This window comes from Orbicella franksi, chromosome 1, assembly GCF_964199315.1.
Source record: "Orbicella franksi chromosome 1, jaOrbFran1.1, whole genome shotgun sequence".
Classification (NCBI taxonomy): Eukaryota; Metazoa; Cnidaria; class Anthozoa; order Scleractinia; family Merulinidae; genus Orbicella; species Orbicella franksi.
This window is the reverse complement of record NC_138145.1, coordinates 3964880-3992761: the sequence shown is the minus strand read 5'-3', so window position 1 is coordinate 3992761 and position 27882 is coordinate 3964880. Positions and strand designations below refer to the sequence as shown.

The following is a 27882-nucleotide window of genomic DNA, read 5'->3' as shown; positions in this document are numbered from 1 at the left end:
AATAACTTTGAATTCTTTTATTTTAGAATCTGATTATTCTGTACACAGTAATGAGAGCAAGAAATCAAGGCTGCCTTCTTGCTTTAATGAATATTATTTACACCTTATATCAATATAATTTATTATACAACTAGGAGGTCAATGTCGCTTAAATTATGAGAATAGAAGATTTATTCTGCAGTAAACCTCCATCTTAACAGCTTTCCCTTTCACACGGTTTAATTTAATATGAACCCATGTCTTGTTCAAGACTAGGGTTCCTTTCGCCCCTATGATAAGAACTCTTTGAGAATGAGATGTAAATAAATATAAAGTACATTATTAACACATCAAAGATTTTTGACCTCATTAATTCTACATTCCAAGTTTTAAGTTTCAGTCGCGAAAAAATGCAACAAACACTCCTAACAGTGACAAACATCGAAATTCTCTGAACGATATAGAAACATTGTTAAGCAAACAGTTGATGAAAATACAAAAATTCATCAACTTGTTGATGAACCACCAAATTCTTACAACAAACATTAAAAGAAATGTATTGTGGCCAGATAGGAGAATTGATATATCGATCACGGTACAGAAAAGGTTTAAGACTGATGCTAGGGTCTGCAAACTGCTATAAATACACGTTGTACCAATGTGTTGCGGCATCGTCAGAATCTGTAACAAAATAATTTTTTGATATTAGGCTGATGTTTTTGAGCAGACCTCTGTTTTATTACTGAGCTAAATAAAGAACAACTTTGAATAAGTAAAAAAGGCAAAAAAATGCTCCTCGATGTGGGACATCTGACTGTATCACAAGCAAAGAAACATAAGCTGCGTCAGAAAAAGCAGAAAAAAGGCCAGGCCGAGAAAGGAAATCATTACAAAACCATGTGTTTCGCTTCATGCGAAATTTAATATGGAATATAAAATTACAACTCTATACCTGAGACATGTGGTGCGCTAGCAGTATTTATACCTGCGAAAAACTAGGGTAGCACTCAATGAATTATGCTAATTATTTGTTACCATAACTGTCGAACGGAGTTGAAATATAGTATAAGCTAGTATATTTATATCAAATCTTGCATCAAACAAAACTTGTTGCAATGTTTTCATTAATTTCATGGCCTCGCCAAACCTTTTTTCCCCACTTTCCTCTAAATTATCAGAAGGAACTCGATTTCAAACTATGTCGAAAGATTAAAAAAAGATTGTATTTCTATTTGCCTTCGGACTGTTGAGCTCGTTGAATTGTGTTGCTTTTCCTTCAGTCATTTCTCTCGTCGATAACGATCGGGTAACGATGCAACCCAACTGGCGACTATCAAGCTCTAAAACAAGATTCAACAATTTTGCTTCCATAAATTGAAGTAATAAACAAGAGGCCTGCTCTTAAAGGGGCATTGTTATAAGCTTACAAACACATACCCAGGAATGAAAACCCTACTGTAACCAGTACAGTTTTTGACTTATGACAGTTTCTAACTAACACCTTTTTCATTTGATTCTTATGGCATTTTGTTTCAGCAAGAAAGCCGTCTGACATGTAAAACTTCAAGTCATATATTTGAAATGCTAAAAAAACTCTTAACTTGATGAAGTAATAAGTATGGAAAAAATCCAATAAAAGAACAGGGCGTGTGCCAAATACAAAAATGTGGTTGTTAGAAAAAAACTAACCTTGTCCTAGGTATCTTACAAAATCAGAAAATTCTTCAAAGGCTACGCAAAAGCAGTTTTCTTTTTTTTCTTCTTCTTCTTTGTCTTCTTTTCTGATTCAATGTGGAGTCCGTAGAAACGAAACTTGAAATGGAAACCAACTGAACGCGACACTCACCAGACCGCTAACGTTCATTAACTTTTTCGTTTGTTTTTCGACATCTTTATGTTGATTTATGACACCTAGTCACGTAAAGGTACAGGAACAGGTATATAATTTCTCTACAGGAGAGTTTTAATTGAGGACTGTCAACAGAGTACGCTTTAGAAACGAGGTCAGCATTCGATACTATCCACGAGAATCAGCCCCTTTCCCTGTAGACGATGTGAATAACCGCAAGTAAGCCAGAGTGAAAGCTAACGGCAACCAATCCGGATTGAAAGCCGTATGTTTTGATAAAGTATTCAAAACGTTTCTCGTTAGTATAATAGACAGTTTTCGCGTCTTGTTATCGAGTTTGACGTGTCTAGATGACATTTAGACTGCTCAGAATGCGGTGAAACGGGTTTGATGTTGGTACGCTCGTTTCGGAAAGCATATTTCTGCTATTCAAGCTTAATCCGTGTCAAGTATCTCCACTGTGGAGAGCATCTGCGGTGAAAATGATTAGCTGTTTTTCATCATTTGTGTGCAACGAATATGTGAATGAAAAAGAGAAAAAAAAGGCTTGGAAAACTATGATTAACAAAAAGTTGACAACAGAAATTCATTATATTAGACGCTTGTTTTAAGAATTTAATCACAGTGTTTGCCATACTACAAACATCGAAGAGGTTGACGCATCAAAAGGTCTTACAGAGCTGTATAAAAGCACAATGATTAACTTACGGGCAAAGTTACAAAAAAAAATTCTGAATGCAGAGAAGAGCTCGTGCTAAATTTCTCTTTCTCCTTTCATTCTCTCTGCACTAGCCACGTTTAGTCTTTAACTCTGAATTTCTCTCTTTTAAGTTAGTATCAAGAATTTACGATGCCGGGTCATGAACGATCTCATATGATGATATTCACCTACCTAGCACCCTTAACAATGTAAAATGTATTATGGTGGAAATTGGGAATTGGAAAATTTTCCGTGTTATCTGATGCAGACCAAGTCTGCAGATAAATTTAAGCAGCCTTAGTGATTCGACTGGCAATAAAGTCTTTGATTATATTTCTGACCGAGCTTTAGTTTCTTGCTTTTAAGTCATTTTGTGACAACTTTGCCCATAGGTTGTTCAAGACGTGATGATGTGTTTAATGTTAAATAACAGCTTTTGTGTGTAAACAGAACGAGGCATAAAATAAGTTTTTCCAAAAAAAAAACAGAAGCGTACACAGCCGGTTTTTTAACACCATTTGCTGGGAATGTATTAAAAACTAGCATCAGCAAAAATAAATAACAACGAAATGAATCCCATATTCTAGCTTTTTGCGAATAGCAACATCGATAATAATCTAATATATTGTCTGCGACGAGAAAACATTGTACAAGATACTTTTTATGTCTTAATTATAATAAATTAAAATGAATTTATCATGTCATGCATAAGTTCTAAGTGATTCTGACCATTGTGACTTGTAACGGTGGGGTATCCGCCCATATCCCCCGGGTTAAACTGCTGTTGTCGCATCAAACATTCATCGATGGCTTGTATTCCGTGTTCCATAGGCATTTCACCCGAGTCCATGTGATTAAGCGGTCCTTGGTACGGAGGTTGAAACTGGGGCGGCCCCATCATTGGTCCCATATGATTTTGTAAATGTTGGTATTGAGGTGGAAGCATTCCGTAAGGAGGGGGTTGAGATCCTGGAAGCTGTGGGGGAGGGGAGAGTGACGGAGGCAGATCTAAGCTGTCTCTGTCAGCCCGCCGTTTATCTCTCGGACTTGAAGCTAAACCAAAGAAAAAAGATCTCGTCACGTGATTGACTTTTGATTGAATCGCTCATTCATTAGAAACTCTGGGTTCACAAAGTGGGAAACGTACAAAGATGTACTGCAGGTGGTCCCGAGGGGGCTTAGGTTTAGGCTTAGGGGTTAAGGTATCACAAGGAACATCGCCATTCACATTAAAAGCACGATTTCGGCACGATTTCAAAAACGTGAAACAGGTCTCTTTACCACAAGACCATGTAAAAATATGAGTGATTTGATTTCATAGAACAGTATTCGATATCCGAAGGTGAGACTCAAGACCCCGCTTGAAGGAAAGGATCATTAACCCTGTTGAGCAGGAAAACAGATCTAAATACGGAGAATTTTAGAAAAAAGTCAGAGAAAATGTTTGATTCGGATTCCATGAAAGTTTAGAAATGACATGTAGTTATTATCAAGTTAGAGTTAATAAAAACTGAAGAATTTTGCCCCACGGATAAACGAAACATTTGTTGGTTCTACCGGATTATTGCATCGTAAGGAAAGTAGGAAGCATACTTACATTTTCCGTCTTTACTTTTCTTAAGACTTCTTTGTCGATTACTAACTCTACAACTTGCAGCCCCATCGGATTCAGGATTATTCCTTCTAGCGAGTTTTTTTATCTGTCCAGAAATATAACAATTCAATTATTGAACGCTTGATTTACTTATACAACCATTCGCGCAGTAACACATTATCTGATGAACTAAGCCAATGGCTCTGATCCCGAATGTACACAAATATTCCTTGAATGACTTCGGCAAAAACACCTCTTGGCAAACAAATAGTTACCTTAGCTCTCTGATTTTGAAACCAGACTTGAACAACACGAACGCTAAGACCTGTTTCTCTTGAAAGTTCTTCTCTAACCTTTTAGTGAGAGCAAAAAGACACAATAAAGCCATGTTAATGATGACAATATCTGGAATGGATGGAAAGAGAAAGAATATTTATGCTTTTTTTCTATCACCCACTCCTCTTCTTGCTCCATGGTGTTTTGTTCTAATGTTTCAGGATGACCTCCTCTCAGAAAATTTGCTACGCCGCTCCGTGGAGAATTTGCTACCCATCTCTGTATGACATGTTAGTCCACCACAAGCTAGCTAGCTAAACTATATTTTGACAGGTAGGCCCCAGAATTCACTAACTTCATCAACAGCTATGTATGGGGGTCTATACCCTTGGGTGGGGAGAAGGACTGTGAAAGTGAAGTGTCCTTTCCAAAGACACAACACTTTGATCCAGTCAAGGGTTCCAATTCCCGGGCTCTGGATCTCGTGCCAAAAAGGGACAAGTCTGAGTAGTTGGGAAGTCACTAGTATTATTATCATAAATCAGCATGCCTACCCTCTCTGTGTCCACAAAGCTTTACAACTGAGATTTCCCACCAACAAAATGCTTACAATTATTCCATTGGCCCAGGTTGAAGATATTATATTCACCCCGTATCCAACAAGGGCGAATGAAATAATTGTTGTATAAAATTTTTCAAGCGACTGGACGATGTGGACATTTCAGCTTGATCTAAATGAAGCGATGGTTAAAAAAGGCAGGAAAATTTGTCGCGCGGTGTTGAAGCATGTCACGAGAGCGAGCGAGGCAGTTGTTTTCTTCCGAAATTTTCTTCGCATACTCTGTAATCACCTCCAAAGTTGTCTACGCTCTGGAAAATTTTGATAAGTTACAAAAAGTTTACGAGAGGACTCGGAAAAAATGGCATTGCTGAAAATGATACGCCTTGTTTAAGTCCAATGACGCAAGAGTTAATTTGTTTACACGGCTGACTGCGGATTGTGTTGCTCAGAATCGATCGAGTTCACTGAAGTATAGATTGACAAGACCTAATTGCTTTCACTAACTGAACTGTAACGAGGTGTCTGTTTTTCCTCTTCATTCTTTCGCTTTTCCTTGCCTTTTAACTCACATTTACCCAAGCCCTTTAGATTAAATGTTTCGTATCAAATTTTAGGTAGTTGAGCTAATCATGACATGTCGAAATGACATTTCGGAATGTCATTGCCTATTATTTCCAGTATTTTCGTGATAGAAAGCTTACCGATTGTGCTGCTTTCAGCCATTTTTTCCGCCGGACAGAGCTTTTCTTCACCCCACCGGCGAAAACCTTTAAGTTAAGCGACACTTGCCGCATTCATTTTCCATATTCGGTCGAACAGAGGTACAATGGCTGGTAACCGAGATTCAGTGAACCAATCAGTACGCTAGAAATGCATTATCCGGGGTTTAGAATTCAGTAAAATCAGTTATCTAGCTAAGCACTATACCTTTCTACAGGGTTTAGAACTAATTTCAAAGGCAGACTTGAATATTTTTCTTTGTTGACTTGTGAGTATTGTTCGTGGTCTTTTCGGACCTTTCTTGTCGTCGTTTTCATCATCACCTATAACTGATGAATCGTCAGAATCTGAATTATCTCCTTTTTCCGTTTTGGTTTCTTTTTCAGTTTTGAAACTGTTATTAATAACGTCTGCAAAGCAAGCAAAAAGAAAAAGAAACTCGATGTTAGTAAGCCTGGACGAGCTTGTAGGGGAATAAGCCCTGAAAGGGGCAAGGCAATATAACGGCACGTTTAGAGACTAGCCTCTTCTATGCGTTCGATGTTCGGTGCTCCACAGCTCACAAACCTTTCAATAAGGCTTTTTCCGAATTAATTTTAGCCCTTTCTCAAAGCGAGTCTTGGTGTCCATCCCTTCATTTGAAAATGAGATTTCATTCACACGCAAATTAAACTCATTTTCATATGAATGGTTGTGTACCAGGCCTCGCTTTCATAGAGGGGCTTAAGGCAACTCAGAAATGGGCTATTGTGCAGAGCCACTGCACATCTTACACGAATAAACAACCAACAACAAACATATATAGAAGCATGACGTTCAAAAACGTTGACTTACTTTCCTGTTGTTGCTTGTGAGGCGGGCTGCTCGACGAGCCTTTACTTGGAAGTTTTCCATAGTCGTCTTTACAATATAATTTGTTATCTTTTAAAGCAAATTCTTGCCCTTTTTCGAGACGGTGTCCACACATTGTGCAAACGAAGCATTGTATATGATAGACGTTGCCTAATGCGCGCATCACAAACTCGTTGGCTGGAATAGTTGTCTTGCAGCCACTGCATTTTGTTCCATACATCCTGAGTGACAAAAAGAAACAAAACCAATCATTACTTTGAGAAAAAGGAATGAGTAAAAGATTTGCAGCAGGTATCTGCTGTACCACCAAGAAAAGCAGGCAACTCGGTCGGTTATTAGCAAAATTGAATAGCTGCTTAGTAGATATTCTCCACTGCTATCCACGTTTGTTTGTTTGTTTTAATTTTGCCATTCATAAAGGGCAAAAAATAACGTTGTGGTTCTGAAAAAAGCCTTGGAAAGCTTTCTGTTGCGTTTGAAGGTAATTATAATTAGTTTTGCTCGTGAAAATTTAATCCTTTTTATATTTTAACGGTATACAAACAACTTTTAAGACCCAGTGGGTGTTCGAGGGAACGTTCTTTCTTTTCCTTTATTCATTTTTGCCGTATGTGTCCACAGGGTAGGGACATTTGATCACCTAGTGCGACCCTAAGGTGGGCCATTCGAACATCAGTTTTGGCCAGGGGATGAGCAATTGACCAACTGAAGGTTCAAAATGTTCATTCCCGTGCAGTGTGGGGGAGGGATGTTGAAGTTTCGCATTGACTGATGTTGTTGTTGTTGCATGTTTATAGTGGTCAATGCGCTCAGCTACATCTAGCTGGTTCTCAGGCATGCCACTTCAACTGAAAGAAAAAAATATTTCAAATAGACATAAAAAGCTTAACATTCTCAACTGGCGGGAGGGAGACCAGTCGGCTATTTTTAAGCATGATTGAGGAGTTGAACTACGGTCCACGGAGAATCAACTTCAGCTTAGTAGTTAGAGCGGGACTCGCACCAGTGACCTCCGGATTTGAACTCCGGCGCCCTAACCACTCGGCCACGCTTTCTCCACATTACTCCACATTACTCCACATACATCACTCTCTGTACCTCTCTCCACCCTGGGAGGTAACCCTGCGATGGGCTAGCACCTCATTCAGGGGGGAGTGATTCTAGGCCACTGAAACCAGAAACACGAGGCTGAAATTCACACCTCACCTTACGAGAACGGTATGCAAAGATCCATAAAAAAAATATAATAAGGGTTTGATTTTCTGTAGATAAATTGCTTATTTTGTATGCGAAATTAAAACTCTGACACCACTTGTTGAACGGTTTTTTTCCGGACCATATTCTAACCACACAGGTTGATTTAGTGTTCAGTACTAACGTAAAAAGCATTGAAGAAAATACACTTCATGCTCACCAGAAAAACGGTTTGAAAAGAAACAAACAAGTGCGCTCTGAGTCATTAGAATTAAAGTTGGTTTGAAGGCATAAGGAAAGTGGACCTTTCTCTCTTCAGCTATTTTTTTCTACCTATAAGTTTTCCATCTAAGCTTTCTTTATGAACCCTCCAACGAGCGTAGCTCTAATTCGTCACTGTACAAATTATCGATTCCTTGCATGTAAATAATATGGCTCCGTTTAACGTCTCACTTAAAACAAACCTGTCTCCGACCACGTTTCGGTAAACTTAGATAATGAGTAATATTTAAGCCATGCTCAGCTGCTTAAACAAACTCTTATGATATCATATCAACTGCCAGCTTAGTCTATTTGCGTTTAAATATCTCATTTTCCTGGTATTTACAGACCTGCCATGAAGAGCAAACAACATAAATGTTACTCGAGAGAGAAAATATACCATTCTACCTAAGTTGTGCCAGTTTTGTGCTAGTTTGAGAGTTTTATTCTCTTACGATATTTTCCTTAACTTGTGAGGGATTTAGCCTGTAAGTCTTGTTTTGTCCTAATTTGTCACTAGATGTGACCGCGTGCGAGTTGCAAGGACCAGCAATTGAGTAAACAAGCGACCCATATCACCTTTTCGATCCTTTGTTTTTTGTCAACATATTGACTCTTAAATAAACTGATATAAATTAATGTTTTTCCACCATGGGTTTATGGATGCTAATAATGTTACACGTTCTGTTTCCTGTTAACCTTATAAGCAGAGCCACCATAAGATAAAATCAAAAGAAACGTCTTCTAAATAATTTTAGACATGGTTTGTCAGCTGATAAAAGCGACTACTCCGTTGATTAATTTTAATTGCAAACATTGTATTTCTAATGTTTTCTCTTCTTCATGAATAAAAGCAAAAGGTCTACAAAGTTGCTACTCGCCTCCTCTTAACTCAATTCAAAACATAAGGCAAGGCTAAAGAAAACTGTTACCAAATTTTCCACCTACAGTCAGTGAAATGTTCCGTGATTTTATGTAAACTGTTGTAAAATATTCATGATTTTTTTAAATGCCACAATTTGGTTGAACTGTTTGAAACCAAGAGCTTTAATGAGTTTCATTTTTAACACCGAACGTTTCCGTGAGAATTTTATATCATTTTTAATGTACAAGGGGGCTGGAGAAAGGAACAAAAACCTCCATTAGTCACGCCTAAGAATCAAAACATTCCAAGGACAAGTTCCATCAGAATTGCAAATCAATGGAACACCAACATGTCGGACATCTGAGCTAAGACTAAGCATCTAAGATTTTGAACTGCAGAATTGACCTTAGATCTGTAGACGAGCGAAACACCGGAGAACAAATTAATAAGGTTCCAGTTGTTCGTTTCAAGAATCATCTGATACCTTAAACTCTGGGCTAGCAATTGATTCATCAGTTACCTCGGTGATTTTTTACGTACTTGGTCATTACTTTGGCACTGAACTGACTCAGCTGCCACACCAACCTGTGATATAGGGTTTTGCAGAAAAGATAAAAATTCCTACAAAGAAATAAAGTACACGTCTCGGTCGATAGCTTGGTGACCGACACCTTTCATATAATTCAAAATTTACTTTGGCTTCCTAAGTTCTATTTAGAAGTGAATGCTCAAATTTTGAGGAAAAATTAAACCGCGACATGTCAGATCTTCTTTTTCTGCACTCAAAGCGATGAGCCGCAATATTCACGAGTGTGCCTTGTACAAGAAATCATTTTACTCTAAATAAACCCCACTGATTTAGCCTCCTGAAAATTTTAGTGGTGAGCTCGCTGTGGTTTTATGAAGAAGTTCGATGTTTCAGGGAAATAGAGAAAAGATGCTCTTTAAATTGTGTGCTGATTACACATTCGAAATGAATTCACATCTGAAGACTGCCACACGTAAAACATCAAACTTGCTTTAGTTAAGCAGTGTCACTAAATACTTAACGTTTGTGTCCAGCCGGTTTTATTTAATCTTTCCCCGGCATTACGAAAACAATTGGCACTGGTGTTTTCGTGTCAGGCCTTCCTGTCGGAAATTGCTCCATATAAAACTCTTTCTAGATTTTACTTAAACAGATGAAAGCTCTTAGATAAGTCCCTGCGTAAACATGGAAAGGTCGGCTTGGATAGTTGCTGAACATCAGGGAAGCTATTATTAGTCAAGTGCCGAACAAATTGGAGAATAGTTGAAACAATAAATAATACGCTCTTTCTCAAGTGAAAAAGCTTATTTAGAGGAACAACGATTAATAGAATGCTCCTTTAAAGATCACTTTTCCGCTATCAGCATTGAGTTGTTCACGGTCACATTTTTGGTTTGCTTGTCGCCACAATTTCGCTACCTTGTCGGATATCTAAACATTATTGTTAGCATTATACTCAGGAGGTGAAAATCATTGCACGTTTAACTCCCACAGACATTAGCAGATAAGCAATGTTTTTTGTCCGATTCATTCAAAGGTCTTCAGATGCAGTTTGCGCGAAAGAGAGATTCGATTTCAAAACATTGGTATATTTGGGCAGGATGTCGAGTGCTGAAAACAACTTATCGATTCTTCTATGCATTCCATTAAAATCCTATCAGTATCGAAGACAAAATATCGCATTTTAAGACTAAACAAAAGGTTGCTGCTATCTCTTGGTTGTATATCACTAGACAATTCTTTGAAGGCCAAGTACCTTGGGTTATTTAACTTCCAAGGTGTGTTTTATCTATAAACCAAAACAAATGGATGCGAAAAACTTGTCAATTCACGGAAACCAAACTCCATTTTCAAGCACGTATACTTAAATCACTATATTTAGGCCGTCAGTTTTATATTCCACCCACTCAGGAATACGGCAATCTTTCAAAAACTACGCATCTAATTGTAAAATCTCTTTCCAACTCTTTAACGACGTCATGGCTCGACTCCATTACACGTGAAGTCTTTATATCTATACTTTGTCTAGTATGTAACATAGATTCTCAATTTTACAAAACTGAGAGCTATCTTTAGCGTTAAAAACAGCGTGCGATAACCTTGCTCTATCATAGGGTCACTGTAACTCACACCCAAGAAGGTTGAATATCTCAGCTGCCAAGATAACCTAAGAAAACTGGAGCAGTTTTAAATTTCTGGCCACCGGGCAAGGCATTGTTGTGTTCGAGCCGTGTCTGTATTCCGAAGCGGTTTGGAAGATAAATGTCTACATGAAACTCGAAGAAAGGGCAACAAAAACGTTCTGTGTCAAATATCATAGACACGGCTCTATAAAGTTAGGTGCAGACCTCAGCGATAAATCGGTCTTTGCAGTCAATCGCTTTACTAATCGGTTACTCAGTGAAAACAACTTTGTCGTGGAATCTTGCGATGTTTGTCTAGCAGACTTCAAAAAAAGGATAGAAGCCCTGACTCACGCGACACAAATTTACTAACTTCAAAGTCAGCAGTTGATAATGAAACGTTCTCTTAACTGACATCCTGCGGGTGAAATATTTCCTTTCCGCAAAGTTTCTCTGTTCAGTAAACAACAACTTTCCTGAGTAGAAAATTCGCAACCGCTTTAATAGGCAACGGACCAAATTCAATTCTAGTCGTCGTCTTTTCCAATTTAGAAAACCCAAGCTGATTTTTTTAGTTAGATTTTGATAGAGGCAATCTCCAGCGACAAAATTGTCGGGATAAACTATTCGGCTTCAAGAGGGAACCAATAGAAATTTTAGCATGGCTGTCAAACAACCATTGACTTGACTTGTAACACAACTCGCACCTAAACTGAGGCACGTTTTAAAAGTGAAGAAAAATCACTAATTTACATTATAAGACCGTTTGCGATGAAGAACCGAAAGATAAATAGCCCTGTACTATGAAGAGCGAAAACAAAGTTTTCGAAAATAAGACAATCCTTTTAAGCGCTAATTCAGCTTCGCCTTTTATGGCTCTGAAAGAGTCTGCCAACGAGAAATTTCCTTATCACTGAGTAAACCTTTTTTTTAGGGACAACTGTCAAATTCAAGTACTTAAAGCTGACTAAATCTAAGAAGGGCTTTTTCGGTCGTAAGCTGATTAGCTGTTTCCATTTCTCACTGAGAATTTAGGTCGTTTGAAAATTATTTTTAGCTGCTTTCGAGTGTTTCAAAATTGTCAAAAATCTGTCATTGTGTAGATTGAGTTTGTCGCTCAAACAAAATTTAACCTTCCTATTCACATTCAAACGAAACATTTTTTGTCCTGTCCACAAAAAAAGACTGAACATTTATCGCGAGCAAAAAGAAAAAATTCATTGAATTTAGAGACGAAAATAACAAAAGAATAACCTATAAACTGCTAGGTGTGTTTGCAAAGGCCGTGTAAGGTCTAATGAATTATTCACATTTTCTTTGATCAGATTTTGTGGCGTCCGTGAATTTCAAACTTTATTCCACCCTTAACTAGGAGGATTTCACTTTGGATCTCCGTTGTTCCTCGGTACCTCTTTGTCGCGTACATCGAAGTTTAACAACATAATTTGCTTATACATCGGATAAAATAAAACAGCACTGTTTCAAGCGCTTCAAAGAAATCGCCGATGTTTATGCCAAAGCTTTTTTGAACTGACCAACAAGATTTTCGAAAAGCAAGTGAACACATGTAGCCGTGTTTGCCGTAGCTTATGGTCGATAATTATACTAGTTTTTTTCGATTCTATATTTCCGGAGGATTCAACACCTACTTCAAGGACAAAACGTGTAGAAAGGTTGGCAAGGCAGATAACTTCAATACATCCGACGGTGTTTTCATTTGCTCATTATATATGGCCGCTTTGATGTTGAATACTCGATGCACACAAGCCAGACAAGTGTTTCATTGACAAGTATGATTTCTCTTTTGCGCGCGACAATTCCCGTCGTTTGCGGCTCCTTGAAAGTTTATATTCACACGCGTATTCGTAAAGAATATATCCTTCATTGCAATCGATAAAAAAGAGAAATCCACGTTCTGATTTTCTCGCTTGAGGTAAATCAGTAGCTAACACATTCTAAACAAATACTTCATAAGGCGGTTCCGTTTTAAGTTTTCAATATCCACGGCAACATCGTTTTATTTTAAAGAACGCAGCCGAAAAGAAAAAACCGGTCTTTGAAAGCATAGCCAGTAATATTATGCTGAGATAAATAGAAGAGCGAACAACGGCCTGGAACGAACCACTTCGCCCTAGAACACTTAATGGTTTGTGTGATTGACAATGGTAATAGATCCGTCCTTACGCAAACATTCAATTACAAAAATAGAAACTTCGCCGCTAACCGATTTTTGGAACAAATCTTCCGGACAAATGGACCAGAAACCTTTCAGACAAATGAAAAATGTCTTTATACTGATAAGTTGTACTCTTTTCAAGTAATGATAAGTAATCGTTTTTCAGGCTACTAATATAACAGTAGAGTAATACACGGTGAGCTGATTTAAATGTAGCATTCAGGCATCGTTCTAAGTAACCAAAAGCGACCCAAATTGAAATCTTTCTTAGTAATTTGTCTCAACTTTACTGTCCTATGAAAAGAGCCTTAATTGTGCTCTAAGAGGCAAATTTCCGCTCAGGCAATCTTGCTTTCATTCGGAATTTTATTTTCTGAGAATAAAGTAACACGGATTATATCAAAAGACTCGGCAAAATATTGAAAACAACTTAAGAAGAAGATATATTTTTTTGTTCTCCGTGTCCATTTCCACTTGTCTCGTTAGCGTTTAAAGTCGCTACGTCCGAGCACACTGAGCTTTGACAATAAATTGACTGGTAAAAGAATCATCACGGAAAAGTTCTGAAGACCTGGCTACAGCTCAAGTGAAACTCGCGAGCGCGCGAAAAAAAGAAAAACCCAGACCTCCACAAAATCAACTGTTGAAAACCCAGACGCACATTGAAATATTTAAAACATAAATGATGCCAAAAGCAGACGTATGCGTACTACAAGAATAACGGAAGACATCTATCATTTCAAGATCCAAGTTTGATTAACACATTCAAAAGAACTTCCTGTAGGCATACATTTGCTTGTAGTGACTTCGCACGTTACTACACGAGAGCGCGAAAATTAGGAGCTAAAAGTATCCGAGTTGCGTTCTGTGCTTTTCAACACGTTAATCAAATTAAAAGGCGAAATAAGTCAGAAAACGCAATAATTATTCATATTTTCCAAGATCGGCAGGCGGCCTTACGCTTTAGATGTTCAAAGGAACCGATGCATAGTTAACATGTATATGTTTAGAGCTGTGATGTAAATATAATTTCGGGATGATCGCCATGGCGGACAACTGGTGAACGAACGCCGCAACTTGTTGAGAAGCATTTCAGAAAATTTGATACCTCGATATATTTAACTGGGACGTTTAGAAAAATTATTATCACCACATTAAAAGAAATTTATCGAGAAGCATCGCCTGTAGCGACTTGAATACGCGACTAGCGCCCGCGTCAAATCTTTTGGGTCGAAGACAGATGAGGAAGCTTTGTTGATTTCATAAATTACAAGTAGCTTGAAATCAACAACAGTCCTTTTGCTCGGTAATGTATTAGGTACTTGGAGAAAAATTGCTAATTATAAAAATATTTAATGAGAACAGGGGGATGGAGAGGTCGTCATCTAACGCGACAATATTCACAACCGCCAAGTGAGGCTTGAAGAGTTACTTACTTTTCGTAGTCTGTCCTGCAGTAGAGCTTCCTATCTTTGCTGAAGCATGATCGTGATAACGTGTTTCTACATATACAGCACTGCAAACAGCTTTCATGCCATGGTTCGTCCATTACTTTCATCACAAATCGGTCCTCGATCGGTTCCTGGCAGCCCGTGCACACGCTCATTCTCCTAGTCTGACCACCATTTTGCCCACAGCTCGCTTTCCCTGTTAACAGATCGCAAAGCAACTTTGTAAAATCAAACTCTTAGCAGCAACCATCTTATAAAATTGATTCGTTTCCTCTACTATGGAACTAACCGATTATTTTGGGGCGCTTCCGGTGGCAGCTATCTTCCATAGTCATCGGGATGATATGCGCGTTCAAGTCACTGCGACTCGACCGAGTCTTTGCGGAGGTTACCTTGCACTCGTATTTCGAGATGTTTTATCACAGAATTTCTAAGCCTAGTGAGGCTGGTCAATAGTTGCAAACTCGCCACAATATTGCTGTTTGTGTAATTGTTTCTGTGATACGATTGACTTCTCTGCTTTTGTAGTTTACTATCTACAATCTGTACGAGGGGCTCCCTTCATTCCACCTGTTTGGTCGATCGGAACACAAGCTTAATTTCCTCAAGGCAGCCGAATTCCACACTGCTCGAGCGTGGTAAACATTTCGCGCGCGAACCTGAATTATCAGAAATTCAGTCGTGTTGTCTGGCAGGCCGCTCCGTTTGAAAGCAGGCCTTGCTCTATCGATTTGACACCTCAACAACTAAGCTATTGGTAGAAAGGGCGGCCAAGCGTCTTTTTTTATTGTCTTGTCCGTAATGACATGTGACAGTTTGATTGATTGTTCTGTGACCAACCGGGACCGAACAATCTGCAGTGTACACGTGCATTAAAAGGCAAATAGCACCATCGCAACGACAATTTGAAAGGGTGACTTCGTAGATCAACCTTCTATGCCGTAACTAGCTCGCTCTGGAGATCACAGATTCCAGATTTGAAAGCAGAGGTTACCTAATCGGTCTAGGAATCGAAATAATTGGTTTACAATGGCCTATTATAATACCTCCCTCAATGGCGAAGCGAAGGCACAAATATTCTCAGTGATTCAAGCTTTGCCGGAAAAATGTTAAATGTCCAATCACAACCGGGGAGAGGAAGTTTCTACTGAACCACTGTGCTCAGAACGCACGTGCAATAACCGAATGACATCCGCGCACGCCACCTGCAGATATCACGAATTGTTCACCATGGAAAAAATACCAAAAATTGGAAAACGCGTCGAAGACGATAGAAACAACAACTTGGTCACACGCAGAGAGTTTTTACAATCCTTTCTTTGAATAGTTCAGGTAAGCTGCCATTAAAAGCGCACCTAACAACGAAGATTAATTTTAAGTGGAAAATTATTCGTGTTGATTGGAGTTGCGTTATTTCTTAAGTTCGGGTGTCACGGCTGTGATTATATTGACGGCATGTTGACAGGTAGAGCTGTCGCTCACAAGTGGTTTCGCGACAGAAAGAACGCCTTTGAAATTCGATACCGCCAATTGCAGATACTTTGGCGGCTTCGAGACAATGTGAAATCTCATGGGCAATTGGCTTTGCTTTCAGGCTATTCTTTCTACAAGTCGGACAATTGAACCGCAGAAGATACGGCGGAGACCTCTACAAAACTCAAAGCTTTAGGTCAATCGAGGCACAAATTTCAATTTCATCGGTTAATTACACGGATTGGTTCCTATCCATACACTTGCAAAACCAGGGACGGGGATAAGGACAAGGCCTGGGTGTGCAGGCTTTATCTATTTGAGTACGCAGTGGCATTTATTCCATAAAATGATCATTTTGCTTCGACACGGATCAATGTTGTCGGTTTCTTTGATTTTAGCTCGTTGTTTTCTACTCTCGTGTGGCTTTCTTTTCGGCGTGGAAGGCGCGCCTTCAACGCGCCAAAAGTTTGTCCGTTTGCTGCCTATAGACGAGATCAAATTCCCTTATTCAGCTTAACAAACCCTTTTTTTGGCTTAAACGCAATTTTTTGTTTAAGCAAGAATCACATTGTAAGTCACATGTGATTGCCGGGTCTTTGTAAACGTTTCCTTTTCTGTTCGTTCGCTTGCCATATAAGTTGTATAAACGCTTTCAAAAGCGAGATCGTTGCACACTATTAATATTGAAATATAAAAACAACAAGCTCTTTGTGAATCACGCAGTGGTTTTATATTTTGACTCTGACTAAACAGACCTCTCGGTCGTTGCTTGACGGTCAAGTGAATGGCTCTAATTAAGTGGCTTCTCGTAATATTCATCGCTATAATTACAAGCCATTCATTTCTAAAGTGGTTAATACTATGGCTGGGTATGTATTATTGACAACACACGAACCATCCTTAAATGTTCTGAGCGCGACACCGATGCGTTTTCGTCTCGTATTCTGATACATTCCAGTCATAGATCGCCACGTAACTTTAATCTTATAATACTCAAGAGGTTAACCAACGATCAGTGTTCAACCCTATTGTCTCCCTTCCGTTGCTGATAACTATTTTATCGGTGTTCGCGTTGTACGGTATAGTGTTGCACTCATCCAAAGCCTCGCCGTTTATTTTCCAAAAAGGCATGCAAATATTCCCTAAATGAGATTCTTTTACCTTCAAATAGAGTATACATGTATATCTCCTTGAGAGAACAAATCATTGCGGTTAAATACACACTTATACACTCACGCCTTTAATAACAAGAGGTGTGATCCTGGCGGCAGATCTTTCATCTCTGTTTTCTGAGTTGTGACTAAGTGGGTCGCCGCCAAACAGTGTGGGTAGATGTTTGTGGGAGTAATGCGTTATAGCTTTTCTACACCTCATTCTTCACGTTGATTCTCAGAGTCAATCTAATTTCTTAGCAAAAATGCTCTCTCATTGTAAAGCAGTAATATTTCTTGAATAAATAAAATAACTATTAACCTATTCTAATCGCATTTGTTTGCACACTGCTTCAGGCAATATGTGTAAGTGATACCTGTGTTTAGTGTCGGAAGATACGGCTTGTCGTGACTTGCCTTTCACTCGTCTTGTTATTATTGAAAATCGGTTTTGTAGCTAAGTCAGAGGCTGGAAAGAAAGGAATGAAAGATAGCACGGCTAGAATTAGCAACAGCGAAAGCTGCGCGGCGTCCAAGAAATTTTATTCAAGAAATGTATTGTGTGCTTTTGGAAGATTATCGCCCGCCTGCCGAAAAAAAAACTGGATCGCTAAAAATGTGCGCCGCTGACTGTAGTGAACTACATAAACAGTTGCTGCTGTAAAATAAATAGATTTTAGGAAAAAATAGTCGCGCAGAAGTTACACGATCCTGAAAGTCTCAGAAACCCACAAAGAAGTGTTGAAGGCTGTTTTCTGTGATGTCGGAAGTCAACAAGCTCAAAGGGTAATGTTATGCTAAAATTTTTCAAAAGGTTCCTTTCGTTTGCAGCTGCTTGTCGCTGCTCGTGTGGCTGTGAAGGATGAGGCAAAGTTGCTCATTTTCAAAAGTCTGTCGTCGCATTGAAACAGCGTGTATTTTTCTAGTTTAAGCGAGTACTTATGAGTGAGCGTGACATAGTTGTTTTGTAGCGACCTTAGTGGAGAAAAAAATAGCCTATTTTGCGTCAAAACAATTTTGTAAAACTTTGGTTGTGAAATACATGTAACATGTGCTCCGATTCCGATGTTTTATTCCAAGGAAATTAACAATTTTTTTTTAAAGAGCATCGCAGCTACACTATCCTACAGAAGTACAGCTAACCTGAGGGAGTCGCAGGAAAGACTTGGTAGTATTGAGTTTCAACGCTTCCTCTTGTAATACAGTTTTATTTACACATCACATATTAAGTGTTCCCAGGGAAAGCTAGTATATTCCTTTCGTTAGCTGTTGTTTCTGGCATTCAGTCCCCTGGTATTTCTTTGCCATTCTTTCCTCGCTTTCAGCTATAGAAAAATACGGTGCTGTGAAGTATTTCTAATGACATATACCCAACGAATTGTTTGCACGAACGCCTCAGAGCAAGTTTTCCGCTGAATACGGTAGGTAAACATGCAGAGAGTTCCGTTTAATTTCAGTCTCTGAGATTTAAAACATCTGGTCCATCTTAGTGTCGCATATTCAACTTAATTCTCGTCTTCCCCAGTTCAAGTCAAATTGTACTTGGTTTTCTCACTGACAGAAGTTTTCAACGTACTTCTCGTCCGAATTAGTCTTTCGTGCCATGTTGTGGTTTCCTACACTTACTCGGGAAAGGTAAAGATCATCAGTTCAAACTTTGGTATATGCCGTGAGGTCAAAGGGAGCAACGAAAATGCTATTTAAAACACGTTTTGCGTTCAGCGAACTTATCTTCAGGATAATTCTAAAATTGCATGTGGGCATGCAGTCTAATTTTATTCTTGTCTTGTGGTTCGACTAATTCATAAAGGGTCCGAAAACGAAACCTTAAGCAATGGAAAAAGTCAACCCAAGGCTTCGTAATTTTTGTAGAGTTATAATAAAGACTTTATGCAGGTAAAATTAGGATTTCTGGAATATTCTCTACTTGAAGTCTTACTAAATGCACAGTTAGCCTAAATCACAGGTGTTCTGAGGTCAACTAACAGTAATCTAAGGTTGTTTTCAAATAAAATACGTATGCAAGCATTTTTCCCTACAAGCTGATCTTGTCTGGGTTATCCTGATTCCCATAAGCTGTAAAGCCTGTAAATGAATGTGTTCCGCATGTACAAACATATTCCCTCGGGAAACTTGAGGTTTAAATCAATTTACTGCGCGCAAATCTGTTTACGTGCCCTAAGGCTGCTAATATGGCATCTTCCTTTTCTTTCAATACAGACAAATTCTTCCTTCAGCCACAAATATGCGGCTTGAAAGTCATTCTTTCTTCGAAATTTAAAGAGATTAATTCTAGTATTTTTATGTATCTTCAATCTTTTCTGCCAACAGCAAGTATCTAGATGTTAATCTAGAGAGTGCGCTTCTGAAGTAGTCTTCTTTCAAACGAATCGGTAGCCCCTTTGGGGCGGCGCTGTAAACCGTTGATACCCATCACCAAAGAGATGAAATAAAAAAGCTTCCTTTGTCCTTAAGTATTCGCAACTTCGTGTATTGACAGAAAACCACATTCGAAGTTTTTCTTTTCTTTTAACTGCAAAGTAGTTTTCATGTATGAAATATTTTTATCTGACCCCCACACAGAGGTAACTGTGCGCCATCCTGGCTGTGTCAATCAAAACAGGTTATTGCAACGATTTCTCAGCCCTTTCATAACTTTCTCTTACGTTTTGAGGAAATTTTGAAAAGGAAGAAAATATCGCCAGGTGTATATGGGTTCAACTCCACAAACTTAAGCCGTCTCCTCAAACAGATTTCGCCACTGTTATAAATTGTTTACTTTTGAGCTGCAATCTGCTCGATTGACTCTATAGAGCGGGCAAATTTCGCGCCGGATTTTCCATTTTACGTGAAACAAGCTACATACGTTCCTTATTCGAATATTGTATCAACACAGTTTTTGAAATAAACAAAGAGAAAGAGTTTTCATAGAATTGACAGCTATGGCCGATGGATGACTTGTAAATGAATAAAAACTGGGGGACATCTGCAGACTGTTGTGATAAAACAACAGCGAGTGGAATTTTCTCAGAGGGAACTAGATCGAAATAGACTTTTGTCTATTTCTGCATGGCCTTGTAAGAGTTGGTTTTCCCATCGATTTTTCGGTTCTTAGTGAGATCCAATAGTCGGTGAACCTTCCTAGCGAAGTAACCTGACCACTAGAGCGCAGCAGTTTAGCATTTGTTTTCGGTTTAACGACATAAACTAATTACTATCTTGTTATAAAGGGGTATGGGAATAAAAGGTTAAGTCGATCTCTTTATAAATGTACGGTCAGTTCTTGTACAGTCGAATGGAAGGTGGCAAAATATGCTGATCAACAATGCGCGGAAACAGTGCTCTGAAATCATACTGACAAATTGGACTCATTAAGTTGGCGTATTGTGCCAATTCCACGTCTTGCCCTGACATCTTCGGTGGTAAATTTGTCTGAGTTCCGATCCACTGGTTGTCAACACCACTCGTAAGCCTGAAATATTTTCCTTTCAGAATGTAAGTTTACGCTTGGTAAAAGAAAGTTCTTAACGCCAACAATTTAGGTATTAGTAACCACTTCTGTTTGAAATGACTCGCTTTCGCATATAAGGAACCGGCAAAACTCTGGTAGGTTAGATATAAACCCAAACATAGAACCAAACCTCTTGGATCACAAATTATTTAAACGATGATATTGCGTAGCGTTTTCCTATGGGGAAGATCGTTGATTTAAATTCTCCTGGTCACGTAAACGGCGGCAAGAATAAATCCATCCCGAACTCATCTTTGTATTAAACCATAAACATCGTAAACACAGAGAATAATTTTAGCTTTACGTACAAATGGCAACAAAGTGGAGAACACTGTACCTAATACAGGGGACGCCGCCGTGTTCATGTCTTGCGGTCAGGCCAGATTTTCCGGAGTGCTAAAAGATTTGTGTACTGAACACAGCTTCTAGTTTTGAGCGTATTGAGTCAATAGAGTCACCGGATCTTCGCTTCCAGTTCCCTGAAGCTCAGCCATTCATGTCCTTATGAGGCGGGCCCAAAATCTGCCAACATCCACTATTGTGTCGCTTGAATATTCATCACCCAATTTGGTTTTCTTTGTCGGGTTTCGACACTTCGGTGCATGTTCCTCGTTGCGTATCTACCTCGAGTTATTAAATGCCCTGGAGTTATTAAACTGTAAAACCAAGAAGGGCAAGCAGGGCAAGCATTTCTTGTATCTTTCCCAGCTATTAAATAATTCACAGCAAGCAGTAAATTCGAACATTGCACGAGCATGCATAACGGTCATATGTTAATAAATCGTACGGGTGGGTGTATTTGCCGAGCTACATGGTGCCGCAGCAATAACCACTAGAAAAAGCGACCGATGGTTTATTGAAAACTTGTATTTTTAAATCCGAAACACGAGACTAAAGAAAACGAAACTTATAGGTTATGGTTTCTTTGTGACAATATTTTTGTTGAGGTTACCAACTACGGTTGAAGAGTGCTCAAATATTTTTTACGAATACGGTAGTATTAGGTAGTCTTCGATGTGAAAATCGTTCCATCGCGTTTTGCAGAAAAACTCTAAATCGACGGCATTTCTCTCACTATGGTAAGTGGGTTTTTTTTAGGGGGGTGTACAGCCTGTTTCAACACAGTTGATTCAAACCAGCTTCATTCATAACATTACTCTGTCTGTGGTATATTTAATCGGGGCTCAAACAGCGGAATTTTTGCAAAAGTTCAAACTTAATGGCAAGTTGGTCCAACAAACATTATCTCCTATAAACAACAACCCCTACATGTAATATTCTATAGCTTGAGAGAGTCTGGCCAATTTGCGTATTCAGAAACATTATGACAAAAAACTAGTTGAAATTCGTGATTTCTCCCGAAAGGCGGAGCCATACTAAACAATCAATGAAATTGAGTTCAAAGAAAAACGTAGTTAAATTCGCTCTTACTTCAAAAAGCAATAGAATATTTGCGCGATGAAGCGTTATCCACGCGCCGCTAGCCATAAAACTCGTTTGTTGTAGTAACTTGGCAATTAGCATTAAACACACGCTCAGCTCTGTAAATACGCCATGTCAGGCGGCAAGCACAAGGTAGGTTTTGACAGGGCGGGACGACACGAGTGTGGGCGAAACTGACAACCAGTCAAACTTGTCAACATTTCAAAGAGAACCGAAAAAGTAAACTCTGAATGTAAATTTTTCTGTGTGTGAAAAGAACTTTCGGATGTTTGCATTGCCGGATAATCACCACACACCAAGTGACAGCTTGGGCCTTTATATGGATTAAATTATTCTAGCTCAGCAGTTGTACAAAGTAAACAGTACATAAATTGCAAGGAAGCGCCGTGCACTTTTCACAAGTTACCGGAAAGTTTGTTTACAGGGGCAGCTATTTTAGTCGCCGCTTAGGCGAATATTTTAATAGTTAAGTAGGTTGGTGGTACAACTTGTCAAGAACTAGGAGAGCAACCTTAAATAATAATTTGACGTTCCTCATTTTAATTCTCGTTCATATCTGCTTGGCCGCAATGCTGTCAATTATGTGGCTAGCAGAAGACAATTTTAGCCCACAAAAACGCCCCGTTTTGCCCCTTTTTCCAGTAAAGATTGATCTGATTGTCTCCTTTCAGCGAAAGAAACCGTCTTCTTCAGTTGATCGCTAAACAATAAACTGAATTAACAATTTCCCTCAAAGTTCTAAAGTACCTGAACTATTTCCCCTTCCAAACAGTTGTGTTTGAAAAAAGGCGTGAAGGTGTGAAAGCTGGATCTTAAGTGACTCCACGATAAATGGAAAAATTTCCGCTATTTTCATTACTTTTTTTAGGTGGTATCGCGCAATCAACGCACTCAGTCAGCTTTGATATCAGCTCAACCCGGTGATAAACGTTCGTCAGCTTTCCGTGAGATCGCGCGGAAACAGTTTTGACGCCGAACCGTTACGTGTTAACTAGACAAGACAATTCGCAAACATTGCGAGTTTCCTTTCTTTTCAAAAAGGGTTTTGGTTACCACGTCAAACGCGAGTGACATTTACTTCTCATATTCATTCGACTTATTCAAATTAGCGAAGCAAACATTACTAAGTTGAGAAGCAGGCCACTGAAAACATTAAAGTTTGGATATGAATTTTCCTTTCGTATTGGTAGAGATGTTGATTAACATAAGGGACGAAAACCTTGCTATAATTGACATTCAAACTTTCCATGAAGCCCCAAAAGATGTGTTAATGGAAGACTGATCGTATTCACTAGAAGATGAAATATTGATCCTTACAGGTAGGTTGATTTTGCTTAAGAAGCTCTTCCGCACCACGTGCTGAAAACAGTATCTTGCTCAAGACATTTTAAAAGCGAGCTCTCAAATAGTACACAGCCAACCCTGCTCAAGTCGCGTTTCAAAACATTTAAGAAACATCGGGAACATTTGCCTTTGATTTCCTGTCAGTGTTTTCGCAATGCGTTTTTGCGACGTACCTTGGAAACCGTGGAATTATTGCTAAGTTCATTTTGCTTACCCAAGATTTTCAGGTCTTATTAGGAGTCGCGACTGCTTTAGATGGCGTTTTTTTTTTTTTTTGTCACTGATTATTTGACTTGCTACAGTCGCGACAGTTTCTTGCATACATTGCGGAACTCATTCGTCGTTCTTTTCTCAAGTATGGAAGAAAGCATTTTATAAATTGAAAGCACTTGGAAAGCTTGAGACTAGAACGGTCATATTATTCGTGTTTAAACGATAGGCGAGATCAAGTTCGACTGCCACTTTTTATGGACGATAAATCCACCATCTTTGCTTACTACCAACTAGTCTTTGAGCCGGAGAGATTTCACAACGTGAGCAGTAACTGTAAACCAGGTATTACTTGTCTGTAACTAAACAGAAACTAGCTAACTAAACTGAATCTTTTGTATGAACTTCTTCCGAGTGCCTCGATTGAACTTGAATTCTCAAGAATTGTAAACATCAATAGCTATTGAGTCGCTCCAAGCCAGTTTCACTTGGTAACACCAGGTGTATGACTTAAGTGTTAAATACATACTTACAACGATCAGTAGCACGATGTCCTGTGATTGTCGCACGAAGAATGTAAAACAACTCTTTTAGGCTATGAATAATAGCCGTTTCAGTCAAAGATACTCGCCTCTCAGAGTCTTGTATTGAATTTCAACTGAATAATTCAGGTAATAAAAATACCTTTAAAACCAAGGGTACTCCTGCCATGCCTGCCATGTACTCGTAGAATGTATCAAGCATATCACACCCTTCTTCGATGCTCAGTTCATCTTTTAAAAGTAGGGATGCCTCTGAAATCACGATACAAACTTCTTTAAATCGTCCACTCGGATCATACTTAGGGCTCGCAAACTCGTGTTGAACACATTCGAGAAGAATAACATCACATAACGTAACAACGGTTGTAAGTCGCGAGCAGGATTTTTATACCAATGTCGCTTAAACGACTGCTTGCCTTACAGTTGGAGGTGCCGTGGAGTTACTGAAGTATAATGCATTCAGAAAGAACTTCAAGAAGAAGTTCTATTTTCTAGAAAGGCTTGAAGAGGGTAGCAGGGTAAGGCAAAGGGAAAACAATGTTGGTACTAACAATGACAAGTCAGGTCAGAAAAGGCTTTCGTTGATTGTACTTTGTGTCATATATGAAGGACTTCCAAGGGTATATCAAGAAAACATGAACTGAAATCAGTTATCTTTCTTTAAAGGTTAAGTCGTAATTTTTAAAAATGGAGGCCAACTATTAAGAGAAGAATTAATGTATGTGATTTCTAAACCTTAAATCCCATCTGAGTGGATAATAACAACCTCTTTGGTATCAGATACGCCCTACGATTTCACTAGCCTTCAAATATTTTTGCGAAGTGACTCCGGCATAAAAGAACCTGCAATGTTACGATGAAACAAAGAGCCGCTGCAATGCAGAAACGGTTTGCAGTTTAAAGTCTGAAACTGAAATTAGCGAGATAACTTTCCTTTGTCTTGGTGTGAGTCTTACAACATTTGGGAGTTTTTATGAAGGGGCCACAAATACTACAAATAAACCTAATGATGTGTTAAATTTGCTGGACTACTTAACTTGGGAGAGAATTCGATATAATTCAATATATTTTTTAAAACAACGCAATTCAAAGCAAGTTTTGCTTTGGTGATCGTTAATTTTAACAAGATACCCTGGCTTGTTCTTCGCTCGAATGCTTTGCAGCGTCTCGAAATTATGTCATCTGACATACGTCTTGCTTCGTCAAAATGTGAACGACCTTCAGTCTGTCATCCCGGGCTTCAAATACAGTTGATAGCAAAACGTTTTTGTTGCACATCCGAGGTAAATATACGAGAAACCTTCGCTTGGAAGCTATTGTTCATTTGCAATTGCGAAAGCAACTATTTTAACGAGGGAAATTTGTATTTTCCGGAATAAGAGAGTAGAGTGGTAAGGTTTTCTATTGCTTTGATGATCTCGTTAACTTATACAAGAAGTTATTGCCACCTTTTGCTACCGAGAAGACAATAAAATTGATTGGTATACGAAGAAAGTGTGAAAAGCGAAATATGTGAAGTACAGGTGTCTGAACTTGGCATATATTTTTGTTTGAAAAGGGATTCTGTCTTTAAATTTTTAGTTGCGACGTCCATAATAAAATGTAACTTTAATTCGACGGACTTTATTTTTAACCACTGTTGTTCTCTATGCCGTTTATTCCTCGATTTGACTTGCTTAGTTTGATAGGAAATCTATTTTGGGATCAAACCAGCCTTTTCACACCTTAAACTTCATTAATAATTTATGCTTTACAACGTGTTGTGTCTTCAAACGAAACTTTGGAAGCAGGCCAGCCTTCAATGTTACTTTAAAACATATCTTTCAGTGTGAATCGAAGAAAGGCTACAGGAAAATCACTCATATTGCTTGATCCATTTTGTATATGTGATTCACGTTTTAACTTGTTTTCGAACCCGGATTTTCCCAGAAACTTTAAACGAAAAGGCTTTTCCTTACTTGGTTTTTGCTCATAACAATAAAGCTTTAGTTGATTGAAAAGGCAACAATAATCCAGAACGAAAAGGTTGATAATCATCTCTAGTTTGAAACGAAGATTTGAAGCCTCTAACCCGAATTATTTAGGAGAATTTTAGTGCAGGTAGAAAAGCTATAAGTCCTTCGTTGGTGAGAAGGTAGGAGGGGGAAACTTTGTTAGGTGGTATCTTCTAGCATTACGTGCCCAAGGGTACGAAGAGGATTGAGTGAGTGTCGACTCCCAGTAATTTTATGTTTGCAGAAATTTAAAAGTCGTGTGTTCTGCACTCTTCAGTGAGGTGTCCGGCGGCAGGTGGAATTTGGAAAAAACTACTATATATGAGTTTTAGTCGCTTCTATATTCGGCTCTTACAGAGAAAAACTAAGTTAGTCATTAAGATTTTTTCTATCATAATGTTACCTCACAAAAATATTAATTCAACGTAACGATAATTTCACCAGTTCAAATTTTTAATTTTCAAGCAGAAAGAAGATGAAACTTGATGAACTGGCATATCCTATGAGTCTGAATTAGAATTATGTTGTTGTGTCTTTTAAAAATTCAATGACAGCCAACTTAGACAATTAACCTTGGAATAAGAAATAAAAGCTTAAAAGCACGAATCTTACATCGATAAGTGCTGCTACCCAATAATCTGTCACTATTCAACAACGATCTGTCACTGGTATAGCAATGAAGCTTAATACTTTCAAAATCATGAACCACTCTTGAAAGGCTTCCTGCGTGTTAATAATAGCGTATCCGTATAACCAACGCTTAACAACACAACAAGAACACGGTCTAGGGAAATGTTGCTTAGGTTGACCATTTTTTGAACCTTAAAGCTGTTGTTTGATTTGCAAGAAATTAAAGAATACAGTTCAAACGTATGTCAGCCTTACCAGTTTAAGATCCAGCTATGATGACAGACAAAGAAAGATGTTCAATTTTGATTTAAGCTAAACCAGTCTCTTTTGTTTAGAAAAACTGAAAATACATGGTAGCATTTTTGTCGCATGTGCGGAGAAAGCAAGGTTTTTTAATTTTCGTAAGAATGCTTTTGCCTTAGATACACGGGATTTTTTTTTGTTTCGTTTGTTTAGCTGAAGGACATTTGTCTTTAGCTGGAAGAAACTATAGCACTTTTTTTTCCCGTTAATAACTTTTCTCCTCCACTCATTACAGGTGATCTTGGAGCCTGCCTTTATTGGAGATATCACCATCCTTCTCACTACAGATGCAAGGTCGACTGACAGAATTTTTCTTTTTCGAATTAGCTGTCTTTAAAATGGTCCCACATAATTTGCATCTTTGGTTTATTTAGCATTTTGGTTATAATTTTCAATATATCGCAACCGCAGTTCCAATTTTGTTTCAATATTTGACAATACAGGTCTTCCAACGTGATTGACAGAGGCTTAGGACAAGTCACCTTGGCGCACCTGTTGGCAATAGCGCCTTGCAGTGGCACAATAGCGGACTGAAGTTTACAAATTATTGCAATTCTATTTTACTAACCAAAAAGGAGCACTGTTTTGTTTCATGAGTCCACTCCTTTGTATAGAGATTGATGAAACATTTTGGGCAAAACGTATCATTAA

At 38.6% G+C, this 27882-nt stretch overlaps 1 protein-coding gene across 5 annotated transcripts; it reads right to left on the bottom strand.

Annotated features, from left to right (window-relative positions):
* LOC145486051 (LIM homeobox transcription factor 1-beta-like) lies at positions 1–27476 on the bottom strand. 5 transcript variants are annotated; one of them, XM_081464779.1, is made up of 8 exons: positions 21103–22048; positions 17632–17723; positions 14616–14826; positions 6515–6753; positions 5888–6090; positions 4398–4475; positions 4126–4228; positions 1–3581 (listed from the first exon to the last, which is right to left on the bottom strand). In XM_081464779.1, exons 3-8 carry the CDS (start codon positions 14783–14785, stop codon positions 3211–3213), a joined length of 1164 nt encoding a protein of 387 aa, XP_081320905.1. In that variant the 5' UTR covers positions 14786–14826; positions 17632–17723; positions 21103–22048; the 3' UTR covers positions 1–3210. The 5 variants fall into 5 exon arrangements, with proteins under 5 accessions (XP_081320905.1, XP_081320888.1, XP_081320911.1 ...); XM_081464762.1 differs by lacking the exons at positions 17632–17723; positions 21103–22048 and adding an exon at positions 14920–17621 and having other exon boundaries at positions 1–660; positions 3258–3581; XM_081464785.1 differs by lacking the exons at positions 17632–17723; positions 21103–22048 and adding an exon at positions 24296–27476.
* Between the last annotated feature and the right edge of the window lie 406 nt (positions 27477–27882).

Excerpts from the sequence above, each read along its gene's own strand:
- LOC145486051 (XM_081464754.1), bottom strand. The coding sequence starts at position 14,965 with ATGACTATGGAAGATAGCTGCCACCGGAAGCGCCCCAAAATAATCG. Across the intron at positions 14,827-14,919 it reads GAAGCGCCCCAAAATAATCG|GGAAAGCGAGCTGTGGGCAA; the intron begins GTTAGTTCCATA and ends ATCTGTTAACAG. Across the intron at positions 6,091-6,514 it reads TCACAAGCAACAACAGGAAA|ACGTTATTAATAACAGTTTC; the intron begins GTAAGTCAACGT and ends CTTGCTTTGCAG.